This window comes from Vanacampus margaritifer, chromosome 3 (assembly GCF_051991255.1).
Source record: "Vanacampus margaritifer isolate UIUO_Vmar chromosome 3, RoL_Vmar_1.0, whole genome shotgun sequence".
In the NCBI taxonomy this organism is placed as follows: Eukaryota; Metazoa; Chordata; class Actinopteri; order Syngnathiformes; family Syngnathidae; genus Vanacampus; species Vanacampus margaritifer.
This window is the reverse complement of record NC_135434.1, coordinates 19,262,515-19,286,633: the sequence shown is the minus strand read 5'-3', so window position 1 is coordinate 19,286,633 and position 24,119 is coordinate 19,262,515. Positions and strand designations below refer to the sequence as shown.

General features: G+C 39.6%; 1 protein-coding gene across 2 annotated transcripts in view; it reads left to right on the top strand.

Annotated features, from left to right (window-relative positions):
- LOC144048437 (transmembrane protein 132D) overlaps positions 1-24,119 on the top strand; it is a 33,707-nt gene that overhangs the window by 1,841 nt on the left and 7,747 nt on the right. Inside the window, exons 1-5 of one of the 2 annotated variants that reach the window (XM_077560387.1) lie at positions 451-507; positions 6,293-7,172; positions 13,215-13,352; positions 19,666-19,852; positions 22,567-22,710. In XM_077560387.1, coding sequence (XP_077416513.1) covers positions 6,415-7,172; positions 13,215-13,352; positions 19,666-19,852; positions 22,567-22,710 — 1,227 coding nt within the window. In that variant the 5' untranslated portion in view covers positions 451-507; positions 6,293-6,414. Of the gene's footprint in view, positions 1-450; positions 508-6,292; positions 7,173-13,214; positions 13,353-19,665; positions 19,853-22,566; positions 22,711-24,119 lie in introns of those variants that run through there. The other variant, XM_077560386.1, reaches the window with a different exon arrangement.

The following is a 24,119-nucleotide window of genomic DNA, read 5'->3' as shown; positions in this document are numbered from 1 at the left end:
CTGAATTAAAAGAATCAACGCTCAGTTTATGTCACTACTGAGTGACAATGTCTTTGGAAAGCAGTCATCATTTACTGCATTTATACTGCATTGCACAGTACTGGTATGCGCTTTAGTAGTGTGCATTCAGGCATTTCCGCAAAACACCCACATTGAAATAGCTTGTCAGTGGTTGAAAGAGGAGAATAGATTCACAATAAATTTAAACTACTTTTTTTTTTTTAATACTTTTTTAAATAAAGATTTTACCCAGTTTGTAAGTGTCATGTTTGGGTTCTGTTTTTCCTTGCGTGTCTCCCTTGGTCTTGTTAAGTGTAATCCTGCCCTTCCTCGTGTCAACCAATCAGTGCCCTCAGCCACGTGTGTCTTGCCCCAGGTGTGTCTTGTTGTGTATTAGTGTGTGTATTTAGTCTCCTGTCTCCCCCCTGTCTGCTTCGATACATTCTGTCATGTGGGTAAAGTTTGGTGAAGGACCCAAACGCAGGGAAGCAGGGCAAGGAGGCAGAGGTAACGTTTAATAATAATAATAAAAAAAGGGAATTTAATTATACAAAACAAAAGAGAACTCCAAATGGCAAGTGTAAACAAAACGTGGAGAGGACAACAAGGCAAAAAAAAAAAAAAAGGGGCAGCATGACGGAAGAAAAATGACAATGAATCGATGACAGAGGGGAGACCGGAGACTAAATACACACACTAACGACACAACAAGACACACCTGGGGAAAGACACAAGTGGCTGAGGGCACTGATCGGTTGACACGAGGAAGGGCAGGATTACACTTAACAAGACCATGGGAGACACACAACCAAAATCAGAACCCAAAAATGACAGTAACTAGCATGGAAAATATTTCTGAACTGGTTGATCTGGAATTGGAAACGAGATGAATAGAAAACAGCCATTAATATGGGGATACAGTATATCGGTATTTCTTTAAAATGTATTTTTTTTGGGGGGGGGGGGGGGAGCTTATCGAAAGTTCTAGTGATATTGGTACCTCGTGCTGGTTTCTGTCAGAAAAAAGTGGTTGGCTACTGAACATCCCTAAACTTTTAATCGTTCTATTGTATAGAAACTTTATTAAGAGCAAAGTAGCATCTTTGCGCGTCCTCAAAATGACTGATTGACAGCATGAAAGACACATTTGTATCCATTGTATCTGTATTAGCTTTGAAAGCAGAGATTTGTTTTTGTCTGCAGTGATGCTATTGGGAGTCAATTGGCGTATGCCAGCTGTTTGCTACATATGGCGAAAGCCATTATGGCTCATTAGAATTCCCAATGCTGATTCAAGGTTGTAGTTTCCAACAGGCTAACATAATTATTGCAATGTGAACATTGCTTAATGAAAAGATAAGAAGAAGAAGAAAAACTTTAAAGAAGGAAACGGAAATTATTTTTGTATTTTTTATCTGCCCTCCAGGGCGAAGTATACTGATATGCAAAATTAGTTGTTGATGTGCAACGTTATTTGTAAATGCACCTGTGAGAATTAATACATCATTGAATAAACTTTCAACTTTTCCCGGGCTGCATGATTACTTACTCTTTTCCATTTTAATTGAAGAGATTTAAACTAGGAGTGAAATTGTTCAATGCAAACAAGCTGCTGATACAGTACCCACCTGAATCTCAGTTTCTGGACTGTCCACTCCAATTCAAATAGACAAGATTCTGCATTTGTTTTTATCCATGTAACATTTTCGTTTGGGATCAGTACAAGCTAAGTAGCAGCTTGTTTTCTTAACCCCCGTGGGAGATGTTATGTTGTGCAAAACAGGAGAGGTGGCTTTCAGTTGCTGTTGTAACTTGTGCATGGCAACGCTGAAGCCTTCAGACCGGGCCAAAAAAAAAGAGGAATCTTCTGGTCTTCGGAATATGACAGATATGAGAGATTGGAGCCGCTGGGGCAACATATTTGCGCTCAGGTTTGTCAGATGAAAGCAACACTCGCATTTCCCACAAAGTGGCAATGAGGAATAGTGCTTTTTAATCTTACACAGAATATGATAAATACATCTTTGGAGGGATTTTGGAAACGGTCCTAAGATTAATATTGTGATGTTTGTGCATTTGAAAGTAGGCGAAGCCCTGATAAGGGCACGTACATGCTGTAAAGGGAAGAGGTTGCATGTTAAGTACCTTGTTGCACTGCATTCTCGCTCGGGAGACGGCGACCCCGTTTATATTCCTCTGGCCAGAGATGCTGCCAGCTCTGGTATTAAACTGCACATCTGTCACTGTGGGCCCTGTTGGGCTAAGTCAGGACAACCTTGTTCCCAGCTTCCTTCTCTGTCTCCTTGCACTTTTTTCGACCACACACCGCAAGGTGAAAAGCAAGCCGGGGGGGGGGAAGAAGCCATTGTGCTCTTCTAAAGGCTTGTGGGCTGTCACGAGGGTGACACATACAGTACTGGCGTGTCCTGTGAACTGTCAGGCGCCATCGCGGGCTTTTTGGGTGAGTCGAGATGAAAACCGGAGGTGAACGCGGCAGACGAACTACTTAAATGTCAACTTCCTTGGAGGGGCATGATGACTGAGTTTGACACAGAAAAGCTCTGAGCTTTCATTCACGCTTTTGGAGGTTGACATCCTACTAATGCACAACATTTAGAGTTGTGATGCATTTAAAGGCAGATTTGTTTGGGTGTGAGTTGCCTCCAATGCTGCGTTTCAAATGCAAATACCATGCTTAGTACGGCTTCATCCATTTGATGTTAATCTGCAGAGTAAACACCACTGTTTTGTTCTTAATTCACTAAGTAAGGAAATGATCGGTTCTGTCAGTACAGACATAAATAAAATGAGGCTGTTCGATGCAGGATACATTTAAGCGCTAATAGCAGATCACATATCAGATCATATATTTACATGACTGGTTTGTTTTTACTCAAAAGCCTGTGTTATCCCTACTTATTTAATAAAAGGACAATCTGAGATTACAACGTTCATTCTGCAAAACACACATATACCATATTTTATTAGGTGCAGAGATCCAGTGCTAGAGCTGCATTTGTCAAATTATAAGTCAATAGTTTGTTAACAATAAAAGTTAAAGACAATGACAAGGTTGACAGCAATTTCAAAAGTCAAAGTCAAACTTTGTTGACATACAAAGCAATCGAAATTCCGCTCCTTGCTTTCCCAGGTGTCAGCAAGACTAAAAACAAGAAGACAGACAATAGTAAAGTGCTCACAGCTAAAGGAGTATGAAAAAAATAAAAAGCTAATATGTAAGGTGCAAGTGGTAAGTTACAGATGGCAAGTTCAACACAGGCACAGTGTAGCAGAATGTACAGGAATATATAAATCGCTAAGTATTTGAAACCTCTCGAGGCAGTGCATCTTGAGGAATATTTTGGCACAAGTGGTGGTAGAGGTTATCAGTCAACAATAGTAATCAATATGGCCAGCGAGGCTAGGACAGTCCATTCAGTAGTGTGCAAAATCGCATAACGCAATTTCGATGGCAAATGCAAAATGTTTAATATGATTGTGAGAATTAGGCTTTACAAGATCAGGGTTTTTCAGCGATCAACTAGTTTGAGAAAAAAAAACAACTATTGAAATACATGTGGAGAGGTGGGGGGCTCATAAAAAAATGCTAATAAAAAATTAAAATAACATGTAATGTCTTATTTCGCGGAGCCATCGCGCAGATTAAGACATTATGGCCAATCACCGATTTTGCATAAATAATGCAAAATATCGTCAAGCCGATCAGATGGGTGTAAAGTCTAATGAAAATAGACAAGTCCTCCAACAATAACGACCATATTGGTCGTTTTACCACGCACCAAAATACGACCTAGTGTCACGTATTGTTGTTTAGCGAGCTCTATCGGCCATGTTGAATGGTGCAAAAATCCAAAAGTTGAACTCGAACCCTGCCCATCTGATCAGAAGACGAATATATAAGTCCAGCTTTTGGCTTTTTGCGCTATTCAACATGGCCGATAGAGGTCGCTAAACTAAAACACTTGGTCGTAATTTGGCACATTTCCAAAACGACCTAGGTGGTCATATTTATTGGAGGACTGTCTCAAAATAGAATATATCTGACCAAAATAACTCATTTTATTTAAAAAAAACAAAACAAAAGAACTTGTGGTCAGTAAAACCATGGGAAAAAATATTTAACTACTTAGTATACACACTGTAGTTAGCAGAGTAGTGTGTGCGGGACATGCTAAAATCATGTACATCCAAATAAAAAGTTTAGAATAGGGATGAGCAAGTACCGATGCCAGGTATCGGTATCATACTGATACCCAACCTTATTTCAAGGTATCGGTAAATACAATGGCCGTTTTAGGGAACTAGAAATTAGAACAATGGAAAATTACCATTAATTTCATATATAGATTTTTCTTTCAAATTATCTGTCAGAGTGTGCAATACCACTTTTTCTCTTACCAATACGAGTACTCACTCCTTCAGTAGTCAACGATACCAAGTAGTGATACCACTAGTAGTTTTGATACATAAAATTAAAACAAAACAAAAACAATGACAACGGAGAAAATGAGACTTGAATGAGAGAGACTCAACGTGCTGGTATATGTGCAAACGTTTGGCCACTTATAATTAAACCTCAGAGTTTGATTATTCTAGCCCTCACCAAGCTTTATTGCATGAACTGAGGCTGCCTGCTCAGGTGAGAGGTGAAACATCTTCTAAGACAACCAGAACAGTCCAATTCAATGCGCTGAGAATACAATGACATGGATAAATGAGACTATTATTATCATTATCATCATCATTATTATTCACTATTATTATGCAACATTTTCATGACGACTGCATGAAGGCGCTTTTCAGCGCTACTGACCCAGTGACTCATATACTTAGTTATGACCATGCAACTCACAATATGCCTACTGTATTTGATCAGCTCAAGTGTCTTAATATTCCTCGTCACACGTGAGCGTGGCCTTCACACGATGCTGCTTGTTTTTGATCTGATGGCTATTCACAGTCCACTAAGTGAATCTGAAAATCTGTTTTAATCCCGCTATATGATGGTTAACTTCATCTTTGAGCCAGATGTATCAGATCCCACCTTCAACCAATCCCCTACTCCGCTGGCCCCTCCCAAACTCCGTTTGCACGCACACACACAGACACAAAGAGCAAGCAGATCATATGTGTGTGTGAGGAAACTAGGGCAGCAGAAAAGAAAGAGAAACTATGGAAAATGAATCACTTGATGAATACAGTTTAGACATTAAGTAAACACATTTACTTGAAAAATTACGTTCTACCAGAATTATTTAAGTATTCATTGTTGTCTGTGGGATATAATTTGCTCCCTGGGTGATAATTAGCAGAATCCTGTAAAATGCTGCTTCATAAACCCAAACATAGTTTCTTGTTATTTGCTTCCCATTTGCAATCATTAACTTCTGACTGGGCCTGGGTATCAATTATAATTTCCTCAAACGATTAAATTTTGATTCGTAAGAGTTCAGTTTGATTTAAATTCGATTTTTTTTTTTCTCACCAACACATTTCTGGCAAGCAGGTGGATCGGAGCAAGGGATATCATTTCCCTCTGCTCCTGATTTTAATGCACCACACACACACACACACATACTTGTATGTACACTGGGTGGGGTCACAGGGTGTAGGGGTAGAGTTCGCCAGTTGGTGAGCTGGCAAACTCAGTAACAGGGTTAGTTTTCACTAGGCACGCTAGCGTGACGACCGGGACCTTTCCCCGCCGGGCCTGGGGTCTCCCGGTGCTCCCTTCTCCCCAGGATTTCTGGAAATACTAATATGTTTAATATGTCTGTTTATTTTTATATTTTTGACAGTTAGAAATGTACACATTTACAGCATTGTGACCGGATGTAACAAATATGACACAAATCAAAGAAATTGATTTAATTTTTTTTATTTTTATTTAAAAAAACATTTTTTTAAAGGACAAATAAATACTCTATTTACAAAGAATCTGATTTTTTTCTCATATTTTTCATGGTTCAGGCTTTACAGGGTGAACAGTAAATGTCAAGAAAACAGTAAAATACAAAAAAAAAACACACACACATTGGCCCTTAAAATCCTATTTCCTTATAAATTTATGGGAAAAAAAGAGATTAAAATAATCTATTCATGGTTTTATGAAATACCAGGTTTGAAAAATAAAACAGATTCGATATCAATTGATAAATTTTTGTCCAGCTCTACACCTGACAGTACCCTTCGTGAACTAGATTAGTCCTTTTTTTTTCTAGATAATGTTTCACAAAACTTACTAATAGATCTTTTTTCCTTGACTTTCTAGAATTCAACACTAAGGAGCTGAGTGACACAAAGAGCCCAGTGCCTTTCCCCATCTTCTTGCCAGTCAGCTATGAGGTTCGGGATGCTGATTACCTCTTCTTAAAAGAAGCGGGTCAGGACTTCATGAGGAATTTCAGCATGGAGAGTAACACTCAACCCTTCGTTATCTTGCGAGCAAGCCGGCAGCCAGCTGTCAACGCCAGCTACGGCCCCATGTCCACAGAGCAGCTCGTGCCTCTGGATCTGGTCCAGGCTGTGCAGGTCTTCAACGCCCCGGACGCCTTCACCTTCAACTGGAAGATTCAGGCCTTTGTGCTCACGCCTCGGGTCTTCTCCAGCAAGCCTAAAGTACGGGTGCTCTTCTACGTGGCGGGAAGGGACTGGAACAGCCAGGAAGGAGCTGAGGATGCGCTACCATGTGTGACAGTCTACGCCTTCTGGCAAACCCAGGAGGTGAGATGTTCCTGTGCCATGGGAGGTGAGAGGGGAACTTGCATGGCTGAGCTACTACCTTTGCCTGGCTGGTTCGGTCAAGGTTCTGAAAGCACCAGCAGGGAGAAACAGGAGCCACCAGCTGGGAATCTCGTGGAGCTCTACTACCAGGCGCAGCCAAAGGTCAGCGGCGAGTGCAGCACCCTGGAAGGGAGTCGTTGGGGAAACTCGCAACAACAGCGGGCGGAATATGTTCCCGTCACTCCCATGCAGAGGATTGGCAGTGTGCGACTCCTGCAGGTGCCTAAAGGAATGGCCACACTCTCTCGACTCAAACTGGGCAATTCCATTGTCATACGGACGTCCTCTAAACCGCTGAAGAAGACCGACATCGCCACCTTCTACATCCTCATGGCCAGCTCGGCTCAGCTGACTAACTTCACTCTTAGGTAAGATTGTGGTTTCTGTTGCCTTTCCATTGATCCTGCTTATCTGGATGACGTGATTCAGAGCTCAGTTTTTAGAATCTTCAAAAGCTCATCTAGTATTCCCAAAAGCGAGCCAGTCATTATGAGCACGATAAGCCTCATGCAGCGCTTTGAAAACAATGGAAAATTACAGGAAATCAAATGAGGCATTTCTTGGAAACTAAGATTGGGACTTTTTTATTCTTCCTGGAAACGAACATTATTACATGCAAATTTCATGAATTCATTTTTGAGTTTGCACAGCCTGATGACATTAAGGGCTTAAACGTCATCGCCTTCAAGATTGACACGGCTCAAATGAAATCCCGTAGAGACTTCTGTTCATTAAAACTCTACTTGAAACCGTTTGCTGGGACTCTGGTAAATCGTTTAATGTTGTTGACCTTATACTTGGATATGGAGATTACCTGCCGCACTGCGCTGGAAGGCTCATTTCTCATTTGGAAATGCATTACTGATTGCCGAATTGTGAAACAGTGTGGAACCACACCATTATCGCTATGACAAATTTTGTGATGGAGGTGTGCGTTTTTATACCGAGATTTTCAAAGAAATGTAGCCCACACCTTTCCTAAAAGTTGATGCATATCCATCAAATCATCACAACGTTTTATGTGTGACTCATTAATCTTGCAAGGAAAAAAGTGGAACAGATTTACAATGCCCAGTACGACGCAAGACTTCTTAGCTATTGCTTGATGTTGATCAACGAAGAACCTTTATTCAGATTCTATTAATAGTACCAATGTTTACATCAACAACAAAATGTTGGCAACAATTAAGAAGATAAGTGTTATAAGCAGCCTTACAAAAATGTGACTATAGCATTAAATGTGGATCTTAGCTAATCCAAATATGACATTATTTATGCTAAAGCCATCTGCTGTTTACCAAATCTACTATTTGCCAAGGCAAGGCAAGCATCAACAAATACAACAGTTAACCACATTCAAAAACAAAGTAGAGAAAACAAAAGTAGCTTTAAAAAAATAAAATAACATACATTGACAATGTTAAAGCATATTATTTAAAGTGTAAAGAAATAAGACTCGTAAAAAAAACATGAAGGAAAGGTACAGGGAAAATGAAAGTTTTTTACAATCGGGGCTGACTTTTGACATCTGACGTCTGCTGGCAGCTTATTCCATTTGCGTGCAGAATAACCGCTAAATGCAGCGTCCCCATGTTTACTTTGTACTCTGGGTTCCACTAATTGACCCGAGTCTGCAGATGTCAGAGCCCTTCTGGGTTTATATCCCATCAGCTTTTCTTTAATGTATTCAGGACCCAACCATTCAGTGATTTATAGACCAGTAGCAGAATTTTAAAATCCATTCTATGTCTGACTGGGAGCCAGTGTAATACAAAATAAAGCCTTTAGGACGGGAGTGATATGCTCTTCTCTTTGTTGTAGTCAGAACCCGAGCTGCAGCATTCTGAATGAGCTGCAACTGTCTGATGCTCTTTTGAGAGAGGGCGGTCAGAAGACCGTTACAATAATCAAATCGACTGGAGATAAAAGCATGGGTAACATTCTCTTGGTCTACTAGTAGCACATAGGTAAATAGATTGACTGGCTGTCTAAATGTGTGGAATGGCGTCACAATTTGCAGTGTCATCATGTTCCACCACCACAAAATAAAATTCTCTAGAGTTAAAAGTTGCCCTTTTAAAGGTGACAGGATGCAGCTGGATGATGTAACCGTTAAACTACAAGCATGACTTTTTTGATGTCCTTTATCAAAGTAAACCACACTGACATGCAAAGATGGTTCTATTATTCCAAACACCAGCTGCATATATAAGTGATTAATGATCTGTCAAGTGGTGTGAAATGAATTTAATGAATTTTATGCCTCAGTCAATGATTTACTTTGTTTTGCATATGTATTTGGATCATGCACTCTAAAAACAGTTGGGTCAAAAATAACCCCACTATGGGTCAAAAATGGACCGATCCTCTACTTGGGTCGATTTGATCCTACTTTGAGTCAAGAAATGGGTCTAATTGATCCATGAAGTGGATCGGTCCTTTTAAAAAAAAATTTTTTAATCCATAATTGGGTTACTTTTGACCCAACTGTTTTTAGAGTGTGTTAGGCTGCATATAATAAAGAGTTGTCTTTATTTGTCAGGTGCTTCAGCATACTGGTATAAGGTCTAAGATCCTTATAGACATTATTGGTGAGACTATGGTGTTCCCAAAGTCTGTTTGTGTTGGCTTCTGGTGTATTTTCAGAGTGCATCCAGTTAGTTGAAGAAACAATCAATGCATCCTCAAAGATAAATTATGTGTGTGTTACCAACATCTCAGTGTGATCACATGCTTCAATAGAGGTGAAGAGGTGAGAGGACAAGAGGGCATTCATGGATTATTTATACATCTGCAAATTATTGCTCCAGTCAGTCACTTGATTCAATTGGGAATGACAGCATGCATTGATTCATCCTTTGCACAAAAAAAAACAAGAAAAAAAAACACCCCAGCTGTAATAGTAATATTTTTTTAAAACTTGAAAATAGATCCAGTATATTTCCTCTTTGTTTCAAAACAGTAGTCACCGTCATTAATTCATTCACTACCATTGATGGCTATAGACGTCAAAAATTCATTTGGACTATTTCTATTAGTTTCACTTTTTTCCCACTTTTGTTAACAAGAGTATGAAAACCTAGATTTTTATTTATTTATTGTACATTTAAAACAGATATAAAATTTGTGATTAATCGGGAGTTAACTAGTGAAGTCATGTGATTAATTACAATTAAATTTTTTGCCCCTAATAAAAAAAAAGATTAATAAAATAGGGGCGTCAGACGATTCAATTTTTTAATTGTAATTAATTGCATTACTTCAATAGTTAACTCGCGGTTAATCATACATTTTATATCTGTTCTAAATGGACAAGAAAAAAATTATAGGTTTTCATACTCTTGTTAACAAAAGTGGAAAAAAAATAAAACTAGAAATAGTTCAAATGAATTTTTGACGTCTATAGCCGTCAATGGCAGTGAATGAGTTAATATGATATGACATCATCAACATTCAAAGTCCTCTGTACTTTGGGTCCTTCTTTGATAAAGACTATAAATTTGTCACGGCCGTATGACTTGTACTTAAAAATAAGACATTATTTCCGTATGGTCATCAAGAGGCCTGACATTGCGCGAGTAATCAGTTCCAACAGGAAGAAGCCTAATCGTTTATCTATGTGACAAATGTGGCTTTTACAACCATTTTTAGAGCTGTGGCGCTTGCCATCTGGCAGCAATGTTGGCATAAACGGGTTCTCAACCCCCTAAACTGCTCCATAAATACAATAAGCACGATGCTGATAGCTGGCCATCAGAATGGCTAAACACTGGACGTTTGCCTGCATAAATGATTGCATCTGTTCTTTACCGTCTACTTGACTGGCCCTGCAGTGATGCATTCACAAAAACAGAGATGGGGACCACAAATAATTTATGTAGACGTGAGAATAATTACAAACCCACTGTAGCATCTTGAAATTAGCCTCTGTGATGAAATGATTTTAGCGCATTTGTACAACAATAGAGATCTATGTTGTATTCAGTTTTGTGTGTTTGTTTTGTTTTTTTGACTACATATTTTTGGGCTGGCCAAACTGTAACATAAAAAAAAAATAATAATAATTGGGCAGTGGTGCTCTTATATTTAACTGAGATTTTCCATACCAACAATTTATTGTTAGCATTACACAATACTGTTCATCTAAAATAACAACACCAAAAATGTATATTAGGGAAAATAGATTATTTTCAATTGTGTAAAAACTGTTGGTGTATTTTAAACCAAGTATGTTAGCGTGCACATGCAGTGGACTGTTTCAAAATTCTGTATTTGAGAAGATAGAAGGTGAAACAAGGTGCCACTCATGCCTTGCCTGGTCAGAAGTGAGATGGATGGCAGGTGCAGCACCTGAGAGCTGTTTTTCCTCGCACACTGTCAGCTTCAGTCTCCATGGCCATCCATCTTGCCTGCCCTGGTGCCTCCCTCTGCTTGCCGCCTCCTCGAGGCCCACTAACCAACGCCATGGACACTGCTTCCTATTCCCCACCGCTCATAAAAAAACTTCTCAAATCACAAGGGATTTTATTCTTCCCAGGGAGGGAGAAAAGGGGAGAAAGGGCGGATAAGTCTTCTTGTTGCTGTCACTTTGTATTAGTTAAATTCTGCTCCTTTCGGCTTAATACACAACCATGCCTGGCTTGCTTTTCTTCTTTTCGCATTAAGTCCTATGAAAATGGCATGAAAACATTTTTTTTTAAGCACACAAAAAAAGGAGGCTAGATGAGAAAAATACATTGTTTCACAGGAAGCCTTACTTACAGTGCATTCCCTAAATACCCACTTTATTATTATTATTATTGTAAAAAAAAAAAAATTCAATTCAAATATTATTCATAAATAATATTCAATAACAACAGTCACACATTTTATACAATTTGGTCAGTGCTTTGATCTCTTCATATTACCCAGAATGCACGGCCGGCGGCCATATTGGGAATCAAACTCCACTAACAAAACGTCATTTGTAGGTCATGCCTTGTAGGCTACGTGTGTCATTGTTAGCTGTAATAGTCGGTTTGGGGTGGGGGGCTGGCATCAAAATCATTACAAACCAGGGATTTGACACCCTGTTGCAAGGCACAAGCATCACTGTCGGGCATCGATTAGCATTCTGGAGTGTCACATTTAAATGCAGACGTGCTGTTGTTTACCGACGTGTTTACTGTTCAAAGTCTTCAACACCCTGGACAGCTCTCGGTTTGTTGTTTGAAGGTTTATAATTTACCATTAGGGTGCTAAGTTTGATTGGAATGTCTGCCTTTTACTGTAAAATAGCATTAAGATAGCTGACGTTTGTTGTTTATTCAATTGCTTTACATGATAACACATTTAAAGGGGAAGTCAACCGTAAACATTTCTCGACAATAATATGTTATATGTGACCTCACTAGTCTAAACATGAGATTCTGATTGATATTACATTTGTGGAATATGAGTTATGCGGCAAAATCCACCCATTTTTATCCATCTCAAGGGATGCCACTTGCTGTCGACTGAAGATGACAACACAGTTGCTCAGGCAACGACCAATCACAGCTCACCTGTTTTGTTTTTTTAAGCTGAGCTATGATTGGTTGTTACCTGAGACCTGAACAACTGTGATGTATTTTTCACTCAACAGCAAGTGGCAAAATGGCCACCTTCTGAGACTGATAAAAACTGCTGGAGTTTGCTGCTTGGATTGACTTCCCCTTTATGTTCATTTGCCTCCTACATCACGGTAACACTGTTAAACTGACGTGGGGGATGTTGGTGGGGGTGGGGGGTATTTAGCAGTGGCTCTCCTGAAGTGGAAGCATGCAACGTCATTTCACAATGTGATGATAGAGCAGAAGCCTGCATGCCAAGTTTACTTGTCACTTGAGACCTCCTTTTGAGTGCAGTACAGCTGAACATTCAGAAGTCACACACACAAACACACAAATGTGCAAAGAAACTTGGCACAAAAACATCTTCAGGTTACGTTGAATATTTTAAATTGAGAGATAATGCGTTGTCAAGGAGCACTGTGTCTACTTTATGCTGGACTTGCTACAGCTATACTTGAACCATAATTGCTGTTGCTTCTAACACAGATTACACCCCCGGAGAGAGTCATAATGTGATCAGCACTTAAGTCCCCATGATTATCTGAAAGTTTCAGGAATAAACCGCACACTGTAGCTTTGCATGCAGATGAAATACCAGGAAAAAGGTTGCTCTGGAAGGACTCTTGGGAGTGAGCCTTACTGTGTCTTTTGGGTATTAAAGTACCATTGCGCTAAGATGTCACACAGTATTCCATTTTGATGATGGCACAAAGTCTAAATGGTCAGTTATTTCCTTCTATTTCATTGGCTCTCAACGGGGGATGTTTTTATTTATTACATTCTTGACCTTTCCATTTTTGTTTTCTTTTGCTTTCACAGAGCAACAATAAAGACTGGCGTGACCTTTCGTACAGCAACACCAAGTAACTCTTTACTGTGGGACATCACACTAGATACGGCTGCAGATGGAGCCATCTCTGTTATTTGCCAGAGGAAGTCTCCCATTTCTGGAAAAAGGTAAGTCTGACTATTTTCCACATTGCACTTGAATATCTGTGAGCTGCTTCATCAGTTGAAATTTCCGTTGCCTAAATAAACAAACACTCCAGGAGTCCAAAGGGAATCTTTGAGAAGCTGTGTCAGGCGTTAAAAGGAGTTCTTGTAATGTACCTCTTGCGGCGCATATCACTGTTTGTTTGTTGGCAGCTGTGGCGTAAAAGACAAACCACCTGTCCCACCTGACAAGAGCCAAACACAAAATCTTACTGTCCCAGGAGACCATCTCTTACACTCTCAAAGCACATAGTGTTTGTAAGTGCTGCAAAGTGTCAAGATCTACTTACTTTTCCTCAACACTCACATTACAGAAGTTCCAATACCCCCCCCCCCCCCCCCCCACCCCAAAAAATCACATTAAACGCATTGTTTTGCTTTATGGCAATTATTCAGCTTGTGAGGAATGTTGAAATGAGATGAGGTGTTGTGTTGGAGAGCGCCTGGCTCACAATCCCTGTTGCAGTTCATCCCAAAGGTGTTTGATGAGGTTCTTCCACACCGGACTCATCCAAGCATGCCTCCTTTATAGACCCAGCTTTGAGCACAGGGGAAGTCACGACACGCTACAACAATAAATGGCCTTCCCTGAACTCTTTTAAGTTATGAAAATACAAAATGTCTGGTGTGCTATTTCAGTGGAAATTAAGAAAGGTTTCCATGCTTTTGTATGGTCTTTCGACTATGAATAGCAATAATGTTACACATAAGCTTTCAGGTGGCACTTAACTTGCTTTTTAACCTCGATAAGGGGCATATTCTCCCATAGGCATAGGGCAGTATTAAATTCTGGCAGTGTGATAACCATGATATATCACAGTATTAAAATTACAGCTCTTTTTTTTTACAATATTTGAGTAAATAAAACCAGATTTCCCCCCCATTGAACACAATCTATGTTATTTATTCATTTTCTGAACCGCTCTTTAAACACAATATAGACTATTTGGTACAGAAGAAATGCGAACCATGTTAAGTATAAATAAATAAATGTTAACATTCTTCTTAGTCCCAGTGTCCCATCACTGGTGAGGTATTTTTAAAACAGACCCCTGGGCTACTCATGTTGTCCTTGGGGCTAACTAGTACACACCGCCGCATTTTTTGTTTTTTTTTAGGACAATGCACATGAACAGAGAAAAAGGCATGTGTGTTTGCAGTGTCTCTTTCATCTTGCTTACTCCTTCCGAAGAAAAGAGCTCATTACGGGTGACAGCCAGCATTAGCGGTTATTGAAACCTTGACTTTTTAAATCCACGGTAAATTGTTAAACCGGTAATCAGCCTATGCCTATTCCCCTGTTTGCTCTCAACTCAATTTCTTATATGTACTTTCAAGGTGCCGCAATTCTCCCGTCTAGGCTTCTGACACACCCAACACGCGTAACTTGGAAATTTGTGCGCAATCCCCAAGGAGGCACGATTCGGTGAAGTCTAAGTGTGGCCCTAATTTCCGGATCGTGGAGTTTTCATGAGACAGTATTTCACACTTTGAATATGAATGAGCCAGAAGTTACTGATTCTACTCTATACTGATTCTCACCGGTGATACTTGTGTGTTTTCAGAATACTGAGCACATGAGTGAAATTTTTTTGGGACGTAGTTGTAATCAATGCTTCACCTTCAACTCCTTTTTCCAATCAATACAATATAATATCGTCGTCGTAATATAGTTCTGACACACATACAGCCACCCACCGCCTCCCAGCATTGCACATTTTCTGATTTATGAGCACACGGGGGAATATGCCTCTAAATGGTTCTGCAACAGTTTAGCAGATTCAGTTGAGTGCAGCTCTAGCTACCTAAACAAAAAGTTCACTCAAATGTTCAGTTATTTTTTTTGTACCAAATGTATGCATATTGTATGCAAATGTATTATCTGGAATGTACAGTACCATGTCCAAATAAACTAGCGGTAAACTAAATGTAAAAATGTAAATTGGTAAAAATCAGGAACAATATGTGCTAATAGTTGCCCACTAAATGCTCTTAAATATGAATCACATTGAGCATATTGTAGTTTCCCTTTATGTACAGTATTCACATTTTTTATTCATGCAGGCTCATTCAAGCTTACCAGTATTCCTCCAAAAGAGCTCTGCTGAGGTTCAACGGAAACTGCAAGATTAATTCTGCCTCTGAGAAATACGAAGGTCTAATCTGTGCATGAAGGTTGGCACTCGGGGAAAAGACAAGTTGCGCAGAAAGCCGAAAGAAAAATAATTTGTAATACTTTACACCTTGAAAAGAATATGAAAAGGCATAACTATAGCAGTAAATCTTTTTCATGCATGTTTGTGAATTTTTTTTCAGGTCATACTACAAAAGGGATACATCATGGTTTTACATTTGACCTCATTACGTTGTTTTCTCCATTCGGCATGGATAAAAACATTGTTTACCACAACTTCTTTATGGGTTAACATATAGTTCATTTTGACTAATCCCGTCATGAAACAAACAGATCCCCTGCAGAGTAACATCACACCACAGATGGAATTCCCTCGACTTTGTGTCTCTAAATGCATTTGCAGTGTCCTTGCATTTAAAGCTGATTTATCCCGCATCTCAGTAGTTTGAGCTTATTGTTAAGGACAGCTACTCACAGACCATAAACAAGATGCTGTGGCTGCTTTGCGCTACAAGCTTCAAAGAATGTGAATAGAGCAGCCTCATCCCATTTGATACACATCTGTGTTAATGCATACTTAAGGGGATAGATGCATGCTTATGTCAAGTCCATAGCTTTTCTTGTTGTGATACTTCATTAGAATTACATTATCTTTTAATACCAGGTCTTGGTGCAATATGCTGAGATTATTCAATTATAGTAAGACCCTGTTTTTTCTTTACTAGAGCCAGACACAATGAATCACAGAGTGAGAAGAGAGGGAATACATAGCTTTGCAGTTGTTGTTGAGTTTGGAACTAATGGAGGATTAACAAATGATCACTGGTGTTTTTCCATATTGTTATTCTTAAGTAGGCCGGTGGTTAGCCCATCAAGTTCATTTGATGAAATAAACAGTGCGGTGGGTCTGATTTTTTATTATGCGAGTGAGTAAATGTGGATTAATAAAATGGTTACAAAATGTATTTTTTCAAGGGTCCTCCTAACCCATCATAAAACTTCTCAATACTAATTGCGGTTATATATTTTTCCTCAACCTACCATCGACCACATTACGCGCATGCTTGTGTTTTCATCAACAATTCTAAGTAAATTTTTCTTGTTCATTGTTTAACCAGAAATTAATCACACAATAGGAACTTTGCTACATGAGAAAATTGAATCTATAGCCAAGTCACCATTCAGGCTCACATCCTTGAGAAGCCATTATACAAAGGTCACAAAGGCATAATGCTTTGCTGCTGTACTCCAACCAGTTATTATTCCATACTTATTTCACAGTGCCAGATACTACAAGCTCACTGCATTTTATGCAGGTGGTAGCCTATATATTTTTCAAAGGACCTGCAGAAGAGCATCATTTTGTCTCATGTAGTCGTAGCATTAAGTCTTTACCTTTGGACATACACAAATAATTTCCTGAAACATAAGAATTCAATTGTTGCCTAGGTCCCCCCCCCCCTTTCTGCTTACAACTTATAATGTTTAAATTCACAACTGTGATTCATTCTGAATGCATAGGCCTAAATATTTTAGCACGTTACTGTATACATTTATTAGCCGATTTTCTACCAACAAGCCCAATATGTTTGAGTTCTGGGTAAAGGGAGTTCTTGGTTGTAAAAGTTTCGCAGGGAATTTATAATGATAATTGATGACGCATGAGCTTGATGAGCCCAGCCGATGTAAAAATAACGCACCCCCAAAATTGGCCAATCAGCCTTGGTCAGTGCATATGGAGGATCAAAACTGCCATATAATGACAAAAAAAAATAAACAAATGTCTAAAAGTGAAACAGTGGACAAGATAGTCTGTCATTGCTGGAGCTCTCCAATGCAAGCTGCTCACTCGACCAATGAAAGGCAGTTGGCAACGGCGGGGTCCAAACCAAGACACGCTCAGGACACCCCCTCATTTGAATAACATTTCCTCCTGGCAGACCGTCTGCAGCATGAAATAAATGTGAGAGCAGAGCATTTTTATTTTATTGATTGATATTTAATTCTATTTATGTATTTATTTTTGTATTTATTTAGACATTTTTATTTAGATTTATTTTTTGAATCTCGTCTTTTATTTTTGTATTTATTTTTACTTTTATTTATTTATGCATTATGCATATTTTTTGTTATTTGTAATTCCATTAATATTTATTTAATTTAATTTTTAAATTATAATTATTATATCTGTTTTTATTTTCACTTTTAGTCATTTATTTTTATTTATGGCAGTTTTGGTCCTCCATAAGTGCAGCTTAAAGTTCCAGCCTGGCTCAGCAAGACCCAGCTGCTGCCCCCTGGGGATGTGAATTACCCCGGAAATTGTTGTGGAAGGAAAAACGTGCAAACTGAATTTTACCAAGGTAAATTGAAAAGTTCTCCAAAAGTTCCAGTGGTGGAAAAGCACCTAATTGACTGCAATGTAATTGATATTGCAAGTTTCCTTTTTTTTTTTTTTTTTTTAGCTTAGCAACATTAAGGAACTTTTAAATCTTGATAAAATATGTTCATAACTCTTATGATGAAACATCGACTTACAACTAGTTGAATGGCACATTTGTCATGGCCTGAGAGGTCTGTATTGCTTTTAGTGGCACTGAGCAACTTTGAGTAGGGTGGCAGGAACCAAAAGAAAAAGTGAGGCTACTTGGACTTGAGTCAGGTGAAAGGCACGGTGGGGGAACACGGTACAAAACCAAAGTTAAACATTTTTTTTCCAACATCGTTATATGACATTGCTAAGACACAATTAAATGCATTACCTCATCGCTAGTCATCCTTCACACAGCCACTAGAAACAGAAATGTCATTTTGATTTCAAGATTTTACGACACTATGCACTGTTCTCATGGACAATGTATGTGGTCGCCCATATGGTGCCACAATAATCAACGAAAACTAAAGTTTTGCTTTAAGAGCCAGATTAGAAATGTGGTTCCTCCTCAGGACCTGTAGTTGATCAAATACAGTAGCCTTCATCATCAAGTGTTCACACATTAATTGAACTCGCAAGCAGTGATTTATTATAAACATTAAATCCCAATGAATAAAATATGCATATAAATAAGAATACATTTTACTGGTGACTCATCCATCCATCATCTACCGCTTATCCGAGGTCGGGTCACGAGGGCAGTAGCTTTAGCAGGGAAGCCCAGACTTCGATCTCCCCAGCCACTTCAACCAGCTCCTCCGACGGGATCCCAAGGCGTTCCCAGGCCAGCCGAGAGACATAGTCTCTCCAGCGTGTCCTGGGTCGTCCCCTGGGCCTCCCGCCGGTGGGGCATGCCCGGAACACCTCTCCAGGGAGGCGTCCAGAAGGCATTCAAACCAGATGCCCAAGCCACCTCAACTGGTCCCTCCCGGATAACCGAGCTTCTCACCCTATCTCTAAGGGAGAGCCCGGATACCCTGCGGAGGAAACTCATTTCGGCCGCTTGTATCAGAGATCTTGTTCTTTCGACAAGCCCACAGCTCGTGAGGGTAGGAACGTAGATCGACCAGTAGATCAAGAGCTTTGTCTTTCGGCTCAGCTCCTTCTTTACCACAAAGGACCGATACAGATTCCGCATCACTGCAGACGCTGCACCGATCCGCCAAACACAAATCCAGTTCCAAACAGAACAAAAAGCCAAAGGTTAAAAGTGCAGAATATATTCCTGCAAAAATCCTTAGTGTTACACAACCGTGCTTATCTAAATAGGAATGCACGTCAGTGGTTAAACAATATCAATGTAGGCACTTTAATGTTACTACAGAGTAGCAGCCAATGAAACAAAATGAATATCTTAACAAAGACCTGCAGTTTTATTTAAATGACTTCCCATAGAATTAGTAAAACATTCAAAGGTAGGAAAGATGCATTACATTTCGGTAAGGAGTTGGATAAAGATGTGGATAGAGGAATTTGTTTTCACCTTTTAACATCATTCTGGCATCAATGGAACTCCCCACCGGCAAAAATCATAATGGAACCTTACGTTTGTTTGTCATCCTCCATTAACCGCAAACAGCCTGCTAAGTACCGAGCAGATGGGCAAACACAAACAGGATTTTTTTTTTTTTTGGGGTGGCGGTCTGTGCTCTCCTGGGTTACATTCAAACTATATGCCAGCCTAATAAGATCTGTCCTTCCGCTCTCAGACTTGAAGGCAGTCTGCTGGAAGTGCTTCAGATGGACTTTGAAGTTGATGATCTGAACAGCCCTGTCAACAGTCAGGTGATCATATGGAAGTTGGAGCTCCCATCCAAAAATACAGCCAAGACTGAAGGAGCAATGACCATCTACACCACTCAGAGAGACTTTGTCGGCCTGGCCCCTCTTATAACGGTGAGTTGGCATCAGCTTGCATGTCACATTATGAACCAGTGTTGATATTACTGGCGATAACGTTTAATAATAATAATAATAATGCATCAGATTTATATAGCACTTTTTCAGACACTCAAAGATGCTTTACAATGGAATGGATACATTATTCATGCGCTCACACATTCACACTGCGGTGGCGGTAAGCTACTTAAGTAGCCACAGCTTTCCAATAATTCCAAAGCTTGGATGGCATCCTTTGAGCATCAGCAGCACATGAAAATATATAATGCACTTTGCTCTGATCCATTCCTGTCTGGCTGACTACGCTTTGGACTGTTCAGCAAATGGGTTCTATTTTAAGCAAAGAATGACCTTGTGTTGTTGACTGACAGCTAGCTGATGTCTTTCTTCTGCATTCAGACATGCAGTAATGTGGTCATCCGCTCCTTGCTTCCGTGTTTCATTTGCTTCTATTTTAGTGCTCAGCCTTGATCGTGCTACCTTAAAACTAATACAGTGGAACCTCAGAGTTTGAACGTCTCGGAGCAAGCTAAGCCGAACGTACCTTGAAAACGGGTAGCCGAGCGAAGCCGATCAATGCCGAATGCTCACTTTGCGGTAGTTGAGACTATGCACTTATAGTCAGATCGTAAATACTCTCGGAGGTGCTCCATACATTTGCGAGTGCATTTGGATTTTTCCACGACAATTTTCTTTGCAATGGGCTCAAAGAAAGACAACAGTGCCAGTGGCAGCACAGAAAAACATACAGTGCTACAAACCACTGCGGAATTAGGAAGGAGATTATTGCACAGTTCTAACTACCGTGACAACTTCTGTAAATACTGGCACGAGGACCCCCCTTAGCTCTTCAACAATGTGCCTGACGTTAAACAACGCACGCAGGGACCGCTTAGTAGTCCAACAATATGCCCAATGTAAAATATACAAACTCGGCACTGAACTAATGCTAGCATTAACATAGCATTTATCATCCACTGATGCCATCACACCACAACAGGTAAGCTAAGGTATTTTTATTGTTTAAATACTGTACTATACTGTAAATGTAAAAAACTAATAGAAATTAAAATAGGAATTCTCTGTTTTTGGAGCTTGGGAACGAATTAATTGCATTTACATTATTTCCTATGGGATTTTTTTCCCCCGAAGGTTGAACGCTTTGGACTTTGAACACTTTGCAGGAACGAATTATGTTCAAACTCCGAGGTACCACTGTACATAAAATCATAACTTTCCAATAAATTACATGGCTTTGAATACAATAGCATTGAACCTGATTTGTCCATTTGAACCAGTAGCCATATTGGGTCATATTCACATTGCTGTCTGAAGAGCCTGAAGTTATGAAGACACGTTATCCCTATTCGTGAATTTGACATAGTCCATATCTATTAAGGATTACAAGTTGACCTCAGGCGGTGGACCAAACATGTGATTTGCTTCAGTTAGGGGCTGTACATCTGCTTTTGAACTATTGTAATGCCAGTCACAGAAAAAATAAAGACAAGTTACTTCTGCCTCATTTAGACCAGTTTTACAGTTCAGAGACAATCATCCATCTGCTTTATTCTGTCCTCTGGGTGAATTTCACTGATCATTCATAGAAGCCGACCCGGCTACGCTCCACTACTCTCAAACTGTCATGCACGTGCGCACTTACACACACGGCACACGATTATTTCAACTTCATTTGGACAACGTGATTTTACACAGGAAAGACACACATCCATCTGCTTCAATTTGATTATTCATGACTGCACGCAAGCATTTGCGTCATGCATATATTCAGTGAGATATTAACAATAACTATTACCTCCCACAAATTGCTATTCCCTCTATGACTGAATGTGCTGAAGAATGTTTGCCAAGTTTCAGGAAACAAATGAAAAAATAAAATAGCATGTTAGTTGAGCCAATAACATTGCGTTGTCAACACTCAAGATCGGTCAAAAATAATAATAATAAAAAAAAGCGGACCTACTTGGGGTGTGACCAATTATATCGATTTGTGAAAAGCTATAAAATTAACCATATCTGAGGTTTCTGTTAAACAAAAATCGTATGCAGGGCTGGACTGGCACAAAAAAAAAAAAACGGCCCTGGGATTTTGACGTCGGCCCACCGGCCCAAGCCAGCCAGTTTTGTCTCACATGTAGTTCTGCCTGCCGTTGACGTTTATTGATGTTTCAGTTTGCTACCTATATTCAAAATGGACTGGCCCTTCTAAATTGTGGGCCAGTCTCTTGTGGTAAAATGTAGGAATATAATCATGAAAAAGCACTGCAACGGCCCCAAAAGAGGCCGGCCAGATGGCCAGTCCAGCTCTTATCACATGTTCCCTAGTTGCTGTGAGTGGTATAGGAAAGGCGCCAGAGCAATTTGATTTAATTTGTATGCTCTATCACTTGCAACACACTAAGGTCCTCTCGCAAATTCTGAAGACTTGTATGACGTCATTAATGATGGCCGTTTTATTGTAATACATCCATTATTGCAATAAAACCACAAAAAGCCAAAGAAAAAGCAAAACACAAGCATGAGGTGATATCACACACTGCGGTGACACCCCCCCCCCCAAAAAAAACAAAACAAAACATATGCACAATAAAATGAGTGCGCATGCTCAACATAAAGATCCTTTGCTTTATTTATTTTTTACCAGGCAGCCTTCCAAAAGACTGATTGTAGTGGTATTGTTTCCATTGCAGGACACTGAGGTGCTGAATACTGCAATCCTGACCGGAAAAAAAGTGCTGGTGCCTGTAAGAACTGTCGCTGTGGAAGAAGATGGCCTGGTCACTGATGTTACTGGATATACAGAATGCAGTTCTACTGATGAAGATGCTCTCAAGGTATGGTTCAATCAGCACACTATTTCAAAAATAAATAAATAAAAAATCAGGGTTCAAAATTAATTTACTTTCTTCCCTGATGCAAAACTGGTGACCTTATGTGACAAAAGAAAAGATTATTCACGAGAATGGCGGGCCATGTATGTGACAGCAATGACAACAGTAGACAAATATGTTCTACCAAAGTCACCTCCTCTCTCCATCTCTTTTCCACTCAGTAAAACAAACTGTTAGTCGGGCTTCAACGCTATCACCCATCAATCTCTTCCTCAATGAACAGCCGTTGAGCTAAATCGCTCAGCACAAATTACCTTGCAGTCTGCCACACTGCTCTCTCATCCTGTGACTTTTCCTTTTTATCCCGTGAACCTGGGCATGGCTGACTGCCAGAAACGGGCTTTTTTGACTGATGAAATTGAAAGTCAGGGCCTATGACTGTGGGGTTACAGAATGTAAAAAAAATACATTAAAGAAGGACAATGGACTCCAGCCTCAAGCAAACATATTGTACGCTTTTGATGATACAACGTGTTAAAGAGCTTAGGCAAATGTTTCTCCCTTGTCCCTCACTTGATTTTGTTTCATGGGCTGAACTCAAAGATCAGTCTTTTTCTATATGTACACAAAAGGTCTAATTCTCTCAAATGTTGTTCACAGATCCTTTCAACAAGGGGCCATGATGGTTGTTGATGTTGATGAATGGCACATCAATGGGACTTAGAAACACTTTACAATATCTCTGTGCATTTAAAATGCCATCATTAAAATGCACTTGTGTGTTTGTCCATGTCTTAGCCTTTATTCGCACGCACCACATCTGGTGAACATTCTTAGGCTAGAAACCTGGTGGGGCAAACCTGACCCAAACAGACAGTTAAAAATAAATAAATAAATAAATCAGCGAAGAGCGGGCGTGATGTTAGAAAAGTGACTTGTGGGCATCTGCTGCATATTTTTGACCTAGTGCAGTTTCCATAATTGGTGACATATTTAGCATTGTTACCGATGAAATGTGCATGTCGTGCATCTTCCAGTCTTATCACATGTGCACATGTAAAGTGGATGGATTATCTCAACAAAGGAGAAAGGCTCAGATTTACAAGTGTAAAGTAAAAGTAAAAATAGTGGTGTACAGTATTCTGCGTTTAAAAGCGTTAGTTGTAATACAAACAGGATTATGCATCAATGTAAAGAGAAGGTCTGTGCACTAAATCATCCTACGTGGATTGTTGTTCTAATCCTTGTATTGCTTTCAGTTTAATATCTGGCCAGACAGCAGCTCCAGTGAACAATATTTCAGATAATTCTAACATCTGGCTATCTTTTTTCCGTCCGCAGTGACTGAAAAGAATCAAATCTGTTGGTGCTAAATGGGAAGGGTTCGGTTATGGCATTAGCATTATAGACAG